The following is an 11,799-nucleotide window of genomic DNA, read 5'->3' as shown; positions in this document are numbered from 1 at the left end:
AAGAGTGAACTTACATAAATATGGTCAGACCTGTGCATTTCTTGAAAAAAAGGAACTGGGATTTTGTACTTGGCTCGTAGTGGGAAAATTGCTTCATTTTTGCAAAAAGCAAATCAGAAACATGATTATAAATTTAAAAAAACCCACCCTTGGTTTGATAGTGACATGAAGGTAATGGTATGTTCTTTCAGACAAAAATGGCAGCATTAATTCCATGTTCTCAGCAAGCCAATCGGATAGATCGGTTGAAGTCATCTTGACACTTAGATGTAGACTGAAAGCAAAAAATGAAAACTCCAGTTACTAGTGGATGTACGTTATTTAATGATCTCTAACTTAGCTGGCGAGAGCATTCAGCACGAGTTTGTTTAATACTAAAAGAAAAGCTGAATTTGCTGAATTTGCCGCTGTGACATGGTTTGCAGATTTTTATCTCAGTCTGGCGGTGTCAATGCTACCTCGAAATTACGGTATAATTCTGGTAATATATGCTATTGGGAATGTAATTAGTTAGCCAAGTACCACAAAGAAAGCTTGAAAATCTGGCCCTCTCTCAGCTATAATAAACAGTCAGCCCAGACATCTGGGCTTCGTGTTGTATCTGCTGTTCATCTCTGAAGTGTGGCTCTGCAGAACAGAAAAACTGTGTGCCAGGGTCTCTTGGATTACTTTAAGCAGTAATTTTGTCCAAGGCATCTCTTTCATTCCAGTCTTGGAGACGGTGTTTACGCAGGCAGGTTTTTTTGAGAAGTGAGATTTCATAATGCGGGGATACAAGTACGACGATGCATTTGAAAAAAATTTGGGGGAGAAGGACAGAGAAGAAGAAAGGTGAGAAGTTGGTTTCTAAATGAGTAGTGCGTATTCCGACAATCTTAAACCTCCTATTAAGAGACAGAATACACGGTGTTAGGCAGTTCTGCTATAGGTCTTTTGCAGTGCTGCTTCTGTGTAAATGTAAAGGTAGCTTTGATTTACTGTGGTAGCAGTATTGCCGGCTGCTTGGCAATAACTGAGCAGGCTTCTCGGAGAGTGTGATTAACGTGACGTTCCCTTTGCAGGCTATACTTTGGCTCCCAGCGGCACGGTGGATAACTTTTCGGATTCTGGTCACAGCGAAATTTCTTCCAGATCTAGTATTGTCAGCAATTCTTCTTTTGACTCTATGCCAGTCTCCTTGCATGATGAGAGGAGACAGAGGCATTCTGTCAGCATTGTGGAGACAAATCTTGGTGTGGGAAGGATTGACAGAAGAATCATGATTGAACCAGATCAATACAGCTTAGGGTAGGAATTTAATTTGTGCTTACTTACGTTATACTTTCCTATAGTATGTATGTGGCATGTATATTTGTTTGTGTAACTTTCCCTGTATCTCTCTCAAATATTTTTTTTTCTCTCCTGCTTTTAAAAACTACCATTTCGATGCTGTGTTCTGTGCTAATGCTCTGTTTTCTGACAAGACAAGGTGTTGCACTCCTGAGTGCGTGATGAGGTCTACAGCAGTAAGACTTTACCTCAATAAATCTTATCATCTGAGCATTTAGTAGTGCTGTAGATTATCCTCTTTATGGCAGACTAGTATCCTAGCCTGTTTTCTAGATGGGGAATTAACTGAATTAGATGAGAAATTATTCATACAATTATTCAGTGATCAAGCTGAGAACAGAAATAGCTAGTAATTTTCCAGTCTGTTTCATAGAAAAGTGCGTATTTATCTAACTCAAGAAGATTTTACCCCAAATATCTCTTCTAGTCAACACTAATTGGAAGCTAAAATTCACATTAGGCTGCTGGTTTTCTAGGTAATTTTCTAGGTAATTAACTTCTGTAATGGTGGGGAAGTTAGTGCTGTGAGGAGTTCTCTAAATCTCTAACAGTGAGCCTTAGTCTGAAAATAATCGGAGCTCTGGCTCCTATTTGGTCTCCACTTACTTTTCTGAGCTATTATTTGGATGCTGCCGTCCTCTTAATGGTTTCAGGGTTTTTAATGCTGTGGGGTCTGTGGCTGGCAGGCCTGTTCCAAAACTGGTGTACTTCAGCTTTGGGAATCTCAGGCTATGCAAACTCTTTAATCAGATGTCTTAAATATTTGGAAGAGCAGGGTTCCAGTCTGCATAGCAAGCTGCCCTGGAAGGAAAAATCCCGGGAGCCTGGATAGCTGCTAAACAAAAGTGACACTTTGTTGGTTTTCTCTGCTGCTATGTAAGGGATAGTGTCAGGCTTCCTTAATCACTGAAAAGCTACGGAGAACATACTTGCTCTACAAAGTAGCATGTGTTTCCAAAATTAAGGTTAAAATACATTTCCATTTGCAAGAAATGTTGAGAAGTTGGCTTTCAGTGTTTCCTAAGCAGAAAAAAAATCTGAAAAGCTGAAACCTAAACCTGAATATCAGCCACCTCCTGCTAAAACTCTGTTTCTAGCTTTTGATCCTTTGTTTCCCATGGCTGGAAAGGCAGTAGGAACCCTATCTATCAGTCTGTTCCCCTTTACATATGTCAGTGCGGTTTGCCTGTCGTAAAGGGCTGCTGCAAAGTTAAGATTTTCCCTTCTGAAATGACTCCACTGAAGTGTTAAGTTTTGTCAGGATATCTATCCAGTAATAATTTTGTTTGTTTGTTTTATTGTGGATGAGCTTGAAAGGAAAGTGTTCTGTTCTCTAAATTGAATTAGTCATTCATGCAAATAATGCTTAATATAAATTGCATCAAAATCTTCATAGAATCACAAAATGGTTTGGGTTGGAAGGGACCTTTGAAAGGTCATCTAGTCCAGCTCCCCAGTATGTTTGCTTTTCTCTTGATTGTTGACTTCTTCATGTGTCTTGTAAATGATCTCCAATTCCAGTGCTGGATTTTTTTTTTTTTTTCTCCCCCCTCGTCTGTGTACATCTAGCTCATACGCACCACTGTCAGAGACCAGAGGCCTATATGCTGGAGCAACTGTGCTTTCTTCTCCTAGTACCGAAGAACTGTCACAGGATCAGGGGGACAGAGCTTCGCTCGATGCAGCTGACAGTGGCCGTGGTAGCTGGACTTCTTGTTCGAGTGGTTCTCACGACAACATACAAACAATACAGCACCAGAGAAGCTGGGAGACTCTGCCTTTTGGACATGCTCATTTTGATAGTTCAGGAGATGGGGCAGGACTGTGGGCCTCGGGCAGTCATATGGACCCGCTGATGTTCCCCGATCACGGCACAAAATATGGCAGGCAAAGCCAAGGTAGGGAGGGCCTTGATCAAGCACAGTCCAGAGCAAGCTGGGCATCCTCAACAGGATACTGGGGAGAGGACTCAGAAGGTGATACAGGTACCATAAAGCGGAGGGGTGGGAAGGATGTTTCGATTGAAGCTGAAACCAGTAGCATAACATCTGTACCAGCAGAGGAGTCAAAGCCAGCTCCCATGCCCACTCATATAGCAGTATCATCAAGTAGTACAAAGGGGCTTATTGGTAAGTTAAGTTTTGTTTACCATGAAGTGTTTTAATCCATTTGCTTATGGTTCTTCGTATTGTTCTAAAACTGCATTTCTTTTGTCTGGTTTGATTTTATTTTTTTTTTAAAGCAAAGTAGAACATTTTGCAGTCTCTCTCAAATCTTCCCCTGTAGCTGTGCATTTATTGCTAGGGAAAATATCACTTATTGTTGATTCTCAGTTCTGGCGGTGCCTTTGTGTTTCAAGAGAGCCTGCCATACATCAGAAAACTAGCTCAACTGCTGGGCAGTGTTTCGAGAGGTTGATGTATTTGGATGTCTGTTCTGAAATGTGAATTTCTCTTCACAGTAAGGCTGCACATTGTATATTTAGAAGTCTTAATAAATGTGGCCTGATTTTTTTAGAAGTGTTTTGCTTTGTACATCTGTATGGCTTGTCTGATAATTGTGAATATTCCTTTACTTCTGAAAATGGGATCACTTTGTGCTTAAATACCAACTGAGATGTTTCTTTGGACTGCTGAAACTGGAGAGGTTCGTAAGAAGTTAGAGCTGAAATACGCTTATAATCATTCAACAAAAGAAAGATCAGATAATATATAAATTAATATGAAGGTGTCTTTGGCAGAGCTTATCGTTTTTCTCATCCTGTTCCTTCTATGCATCCCAGTCCTTGGGCCTCTTTCCTTCCTTTCATTCCCCTGCGCTTTGCCTTTCTTCAGGTTAATACGAAAAACTATCTAAAAGCCATTTTGCACTGACACAGCTGAAAAAGTCTGCCAGATTGAGGTCATGCTGAGACCACTGTGATAAACTGCTTTTCCGTTTTCTGCCCAAGTGTATTGCTTAGCAATGGCCCATTGCCTCAAAGCTTGGGTGCAGATCTGAATCCCTGAACTATGAAGGGGAGGAAGCTGTCCGGTTCAGGACTCCACGTTCAGATTCATGCCACTCTCTAATTTTACTCTTTTACACCCTTGGTTTCCACCAGAATGTGGAATAAGAGTGCTTCCAAACTTGCCTCTTAAGGCACTGCTTGCCGCTACGTTTTTAGAGATTTGAGAGAACGTGAGAGAGACACGAAAATTCAAACCACACACTTCCGTGCGCTTCAGTGTTATTAAGTAATTATCCTGCAAATATAACTTTGCATATCACTGTCTGAGAGAAGCCACTATTTTTACATCATTCTTTTGCACTGAATAGACATTGCTCTCTTGCAGTATTTCAAACTTACATCAAAGTTACTTTTCAGAAATCTTTGAATAAAATTTCTCGGAAACCTCTTCATGCTGCCTTGCTCAGGTAAAGCCATTTGTCCAAGAAAAATACTTAGATTCTATTGGAAACTATTTGGCTTTGTATAATACCAAGACTTTATTTTTAGTCTGTAAAAACTTGCATCCAAGTAGCACGGGTCCATTTTAAGCTTGTACTGCCCTTTCACTCAATTCCATGCTGCCTAATGCAGGGAGGTGATATCATTGCGGCTTGTGCAAGAATATACAGTGTATGACAAGCTGTGGAGAGTAAATTTTCTGTTGCAGTGGCTTTTCCTGCTGTGTTTGCCTTTGTACTGTAAGTTAAGTAGTCATGAGTTAAAGGGCTAGACCCACAAAAAATGTTCAGCATCAAAGACCCAGCTGACATCAAGTACTCCAAAACAGAGAATCATACCTATCTGCTGTAGGTCCCTGCAGGTGCTTAAAATTCTTAATCGCTGTTTCCTCTCTGGAAGTTCTCTGCAAGAGAAAACTTCTAAGTATGCCCAGAGTTAAGCCTTGCTCAGGTACACAGTTACGCCTCAATGAGTTCCACAAACTAGGTGGTGGTCTTTCCGTCTCCTGTATAAAATCATACTCGATCATTGTTCTTACAAGGCATACTTTCAAGTTTTAATTTTGCAGAGAATACAACTGTAAGAGCAGCAGGCGGTTGTGCGTACAGCAAGTATGGAGATGAAACCCTCTTCTCTTCCTTACCTTTTGGCATTGTAGCTTATGTCTCGTTAAGTAGTAAGATTTGTAGGAAGAAATAATGTATCAGGTGCTTCTGCCCCCCACAAGATGCTAAAAACAAGAGATGAGCTCATAGGTATAAAGCCCATCTTTGATTAAGATAGTCACGCGTTTGGGGAGATGTCAGTATTCCTGATGTTTGCTACTTCTGTGGACTCTTGAGTCTTCCCCATTACTTTGATCAGTGTATGTTTGATTCTCTACAATTGATGGTACAGCTTCAGTTGCTAAATTAGAACAAATTCGCCATGTAATTTGGTGAATTTTATTAGAGTAATGCTTCATTACTGGAAGAATAGCTATAGCCTGTGTATGTTGTATATTCTATACTTTTTTGCATGCTTTATTTTTCAAGACCTCATTGTCTACCGTATGGTAGTTGACTTTTGTCCTTCAGATTTTCTCCTCCTGGGCTGTTGAGTTAGTTGATGTTCATTTAACTTCCACTGTTTATTTTCCTTTGAGCAGTTTTCCTCTTACTAGCTCTTCTAATAATCTGTTGTTTTTCCTGCAGCACGAAAAGAGGGTCGATATCGGGAACCACCTCCAACTCCTCCTGGTTATGTAGGAATTCCTATCGCTGAGTTTGCAGAAGGTGGTTCCCATCCAACCAGAAAGCCTCCAGATTACAACATAGCACTTCAGAGGTCTAGAATGGTGGCACGGACATGTGAGACTCATGGGACATCAACTCCGCAGCAGCAGTCGCATGGCCATTCAACTAGCAGGCCTGCGAACAAACCTCAGTGGCATAAACCAAATGAGTCAGATCCGCGTCTTGCTCACTATCCGTCTCCAGGGTTTTCCACAGAGGAAGACGGTAAATTCCTAATTGTTAGATTTTGAATGCGCTGCATGCAGAAATGGTCAATGCTTTCATAGACACAAAGCAAATTATGCAAACATGTTCTGCTGTAGAAATTCTTGCCATAATTTGAGCTCTCTTCCATCTTTCAAAACTTGCTATTTGTTAACTTTTTGGAAGGGGAGGAATTCAGTTCATCCTAAATATAATTGAAAGTTTGGAATGTAGGTCCACTTGAACCTCCAGAGAAGTTGCCTATGTTCACCAGGTACAGCCCAGCCTGCCCTGAAAGTTTCCAGCATACCTAATGTTTGGCACTAACCATGTATTTAATGGTCAGAAAAGTATCCTGGTCTGTAGAATAGCTGCCCGTCTGCCCCACAGAGCATTGTTGGTCAAGTTTATCTGGATAATGACACTCACATTCTACCTGAAACTCTTCCACTGTGAACTCTGGGTCTTCCACACCAACTGCTTCACATAACGAGCTCGCTACTCTTTTGCTACTTGCTTGCCCAAATCTGTCTGCATCTTTATGCTTTAGCTCAACTATAACGATAGAAAGACTGTGTAGACATGGTCTTTCTGTTTTTCTGTGGAGCGCAGGCATCTTTAGGGCTGGATGCTCAAAATCTAGGCAGAATGGTGCTCAAATCACACGTTTGAATGCTTTGTTTTGCTTAATGATAGAAAGGCTAACGTTCCCCTTCCCTCCCTAACTGCTTAGTTACTAAGGGTTTATGTGCAGGATGAGCTCTGCAGTTGAACATGACGGAAAAAAAAATGAAGTCTACCTCAACTGAATTGCCTCAAACTTTGCGAGTTATCATGACCGAGAGTTTTAATTGTTTCTACCAATGATGATTAAAGCTACATGCAATTTTTGTGCAATCTTAATTTAAATGATCACAGATATAGTCAGGGAAAAATGTAAGATGGCTTTATGAAGCTATTGGATACCTCGGAGTAGCTGTTGTATTCCTCAGGCTGAGGAACTGCACCTAGCTCAGTTATAGTGATTGTCTTGTTTTCTTTGAGAACAAAATTACAAAGGAATACTTCTCATGAGACCTGAAATGTACAGATATTTAGATTGTTTTAAAATACATACTTAGTACAATGAAATGGAAAACATGTGAGCACAGTACAGGTTGTTTCAGTCAGTAGCAGTCTTGTTCTATATGAACTAAATTCTATTTTTCCCTGTCCTGTTGTGTTTGCAGAAGATGAACAAGTCTCTGCTGTCTAAGACTTGAGCTTTTCTGGATCCAGAGTGAGCCACCTTAAAGGAGAGCACAAGAAGACATCCCTAGAATAGGAGCCTTGGAACTATAGTTAAAGGATGGTGGACCTATTTGCCTCCTTCCCTGCCTTAAAGCAGCATGGGGCTTCTTCCTCCGCCCCTCTCCCTTCTGTCCCCTCTCCCCTTGCATGTGAAATACTGTGAAGAAATCGCCCTGGCACTTTTCAAACTGTGTTGCTTGAAATGCACAGTGCAGCAATCTCCAAGCTACCACTGTCGCTGTCTGCCACATCACCCAGTATCATTCCAAATTCCAAGATCATCACATCAGGATGATTAACTCTGGCTGCACTTCCCAATGCCTGGAAGGTTTTGTTTGTTTTGTTTTGTTTTTAAAAATCTTCCTTTTAGATTTTAATCACAATCCTAGCACTTAGTCTCATTGGGATAATGAGATAAGCTAGTTGTCAAATTACATTTGGCCTTTAACCTACAAAGAGAAAAACGCATTGAAATCCTTCAAGGAGGCAGTGCTTATTTTGCTTGTTTACAACGCCTTTGTTACGATTTTGTATGTTTGCGTTTCGGAGATCAAATACTGCATCTGCATAGTAATTACAGTATTATTTCATACCTGTAAGTAGGGTTGCCAGCCTGAACTCCTGGAAAGAATATTGCTATTGCGTGGCTGAGCAGGGCAGAAGGGAAGGCAGAGGTTACGGGATGCAGCCCTTTCCTTGACCATCTCGCTTCACTCTTAACGTGCCCCACCCTGGAATCTTCAAAAGTTTGTAAATGTTAGTGTCAATGGCATCCTCAGCCGTTAATGGCATCCGTAGCCGGGCCTAGTGTAAATGTAGAAACACCTGCTTGCAACTGGCCGGTGATGGAAGAGGACACTGTGTGTCTCATACCTGTGCCTTGCCGGGAATACAGGATGGCATACTGAAACAGAAAGTGTCCCGTTCTAATGAGACAGACGGCAACCCCACCTTTAAGTTATATATTATTTTTATTTTATTTTTTTTTACTATATAGTAGTTATATTAAAAGAAAAATTAACTGGATAACATTGCAGTGAAGGCAAGTTGGGATGTCACAGCTCGCGTCAGCTGTTAACACTGATCTAATAACCTCCATCTATTGACTTTGGCATTAGGGGATAAACGAGCCTTTAAGTAATGAAAAATAACACGTTTAGATTTGCCAGCCTTTGCAATGCAGAAATAGTCACAACTGTTAATGGCTTCATGGAACACTGCATGTGTAGAGAAGGCCAATGTGTAGCAACCACCTGCTCACAGCTGCTATTAACCCTGTAATGACTGAAATGACCCTCCCCTCTATTTTTGTGTTGTTTTTGCACAGACTCCGGAGAAGTGAAGGCTGCCAATCCGAGTAGTACTCAAATGTGAGGAACTGCTGGTCTTGGATATTTTTTTTTTTTCCCCATTGAACTCAGCTGATCATATTGATCAGTAGATAAACGTAAATAGCTTCAACTTTTAAAGATCAAATTGCAGTGTTTTTTCACTGTATCAGACAAATGTCAGTGCTTTATTTAATTCTCTCTCCTGTAATCATAGCTTTTGTCTATTTGCTTATATATCACATTGTCAATTATGCATTTGTAATTTTACATGTAATATGCATTCTTTGCCAGTTTTATTCTCAAGGCTATGGACCTCATGTGCATATAGAAATACGAAATCCTAGCTCTATCTCACAAGTTGCACAAATGTTATATAAGCATTAAGTAATTGTAGACCATAGGACTGCTAATCTCAGTTCGCTCTGTGATGTCAAGTGCAGAATGTACAATTAACTGGTGATTTCCTCATACTTTTGATACTACTTGTACCTGTATGTCTTTTAGAAAGACATTGGTGGAGTCTGTATCCCTTTTGTATTTTTAATACAATAATTGTACATATTGGTTATATTTTTGTTGAAAATGGTAGAAATGTACTATGTTTATGCTTCTACATCCAGTTTGTATGAAGCTGGAAAATAAATAAATATAACATTAATGAAGTCCATATTGATTCTTATGCATTTTACATGTTCCACATACTTGAACAAATTTATGAAAAGAATTTACTTCTCTGTGTATTAATATTAAAGGGACATTGCCAAGTGATGTGGGCAAACCATTGGTGTGGAGTTTTTCTTAATATACTGTTGTGCTGCTGATAAGTTTTGAAAAGTTTGGGGCGTGTGTACTGCTGAATGAGAATGACTGATACGTTGTGTGTGTACCCAGTGCAAGCATTTGAGATGCCAAAACCGGAGTATAGGTATGATCTTAGGTGTCTATAAAACGTAAACAGGTTTAAAGGAAAGATTGTGTTGGGTTTAGGTTCAGAATGGTGTAAAAGTAAGGAATACATGTTTTATCGTTTGGGTAGGGAGGAGTATAGGAAGTGATCCATTTGAGTTTTTACCGAGGAAGGTATTTCAAATAATAAAGATCACCCAATAGCATCCCCAGTAATAAAAGTTGATGTTAATTCAATGTCAGATCTGTAGAATTTTTTTTTTCCAGAGGTTAGGTTGATTATTTTTCAGTAGTATGCAGAAGACTGGGTTAAAATGTCACCGCTAAAGCCATTATTAGCTGTATCCCATTTAGCTTTAAAATGCTTGACAGGCAGTGTTTCCAAATGTAAAATTGGCTCTTTGCAAAGAGAAGCAACAAAATGCTCTTTAGATGTTAAGACTTCCTAACATAACTCTAGAAACATTCCACACTTAAAATACAATCATAAGAAAGTTGGAAATCATTGAAAATATAGGACTTGTAAATGTTCTCTTATCACTGGAATCTCTAGCGCTGTAAGGAAAGAAGTGACGGAGACTTAGATTTGTTTGATGTGTGTGTAGGGGTGGAACTACTCTGTGAATCTGTGCCTGGTACTTGTTGGGTACGTTTTGACAAGCTATAGAATTACAGTTGGTTCTGACATTAGTAGAATTAATGTACATTTTTACCTATCTAACCTGCAAGTTTGTCCTTCGGTAAAACTAAAGGTACGTTGTTAAGGAAATAATTCCTCCTGTTGACTTGTGAGGAATGTGAACTGTTTGCACACTTGTTAATTTTTTTCGATATGCTTGATAAAGTATTGAATTAGGCAGCATTGCCTGTCTTCCTGTTTATGCCTCCCTTCTGTAATTAATATTTTTAGAACACATTTTGTAGAGACGTCCTCAACGCTCATCGTCCAATATGCATAGCTTAATTCATTGTTGATTGGGAAATAAAAACCACTTTGCACAGTAGCCGACTCGGGAGAAGTAAGGGCCTTGCTCTGGTATGACGTCTTGTGAAACAGATTTGATAGTTGTTCTAGTACGTGTAATATGAATTTTGTACTTACTGTGTGGATGCAGCAAGTTGCGGACAAGTAAACTACCAGTTGCTGGGATTTGGTGTTGCATTCACAAAAATCACACGGAATGCTGAAATATAAGGAAAGTTGTTTTTTTTTTGTCTGAATAAATGTCATTCAATTATCTGTACTCTTTTAGGACTCTTTTTACTGAAACTTGTTGAGGCAGAGGCTGCTTCTTTATGCAGTATAGCGTGCGTTGGAATCAGCCATGAAAGTCATAAAAGGTGAGGTATTGAAGGTAATGCTTTTATGGATTAGTTTTGGTCATCTGGAGAAGCCTACATATTTTAAATCTGAGACTAAAATACTTGGATCACCTAAAGTGGGCAACAGTGTTGTTATTTTAAAACAAAACAGCAAACCCCAAAAGCTGCCTGTTTGCTTCAAGACTTAGTAGGAAATAATAAAGTTCCAGGCTTCCCATCTCATACGGATCGTGGAATAGTTGAGACAAAATCAACTCTGGAGAACGCAAGTAATGATTTAATTGCAAGTATTAATACTTACGTATTACTTGGTATGTGACAAAACAAAAATCCTTTTGTGGACACAGCTTGCTTAGAAGCAACAGCCTGTCTAACGTACATTAAACAACACAGATCTTTTGAGGAAAATACGAACATTGTTAAAATTACTCTGAAAATTGACCAGGAGAAAGCAACCATCTGAGGTGATTTGTGTAATTTGGTCACCTATCCCTAGATTGTCCTCTAAGTAAGCTTTACAGTTTTGTGTCTAAAAATGGCATGCTTTGAGAGAAGGCTGGGAGTCAAAGAAGCTTTATTACTGACATCGGTTGGAATCAGTTACTTTCCATTTTCCATTGAAAACGTGATAAAGGAAAATTTGTAGTTTTTACTAGAATATGAAAATCTTTAAAACTCTCTCTTTCTTATA

The 11,799-nt window shown here is 39.5% G+C and overlaps 1 protein-coding gene across 1 annotated transcript in view; it reads left to right on the top strand.

Annotated features, from left to right (window-relative positions):
* Positions 1-9,653, top strand: part of RAPGEF2 (Rap guanine nucleotide exchange factor (GEF) 2) — a 48,226-nt gene extending 38,573 nt beyond the window's left edge. Inside the window, exons 20-23 of the mRNA XM_009708891.1 lie at positions 1,062-1,287; positions 2,899-3,458; positions 5,974-6,279; positions 7,488-9,653. Of these exons, the coding sequence (XP_009707193.1) occupies positions 1,062-1,287; positions 2,899-3,458; positions 5,974-6,279; positions 7,488-7,513 (1,118 nt within the window). The 3' untranslated portion in view covers positions 7,514-9,653. The remainder of the gene's footprint in view (positions 1-1,061; positions 1,288-2,898; positions 3,459-5,973; positions 6,280-7,487) is intronic.
* The last annotated feature ends 2,146 nt before the right edge of the window (positions 9,654-11,799 follow it).

Source organism: Cariama cristata, unplaced genomic scaffold, assembly GCF_000690535.1.
Source record: "Cariama cristata isolate BGI_N322 unplaced genomic scaffold, ASM69053v1 scaffold6631, whole genome shotgun sequence".
NCBI lineage: Eukaryota > Metazoa > Chordata > Aves > Cariamiformes > Cariamidae > Cariama > Cariama cristata.
The sequence above is the reverse complement of the archived record's forward strand: the minus strand, read 5'-3'. Positions and strand labels throughout refer to the sequence as shown.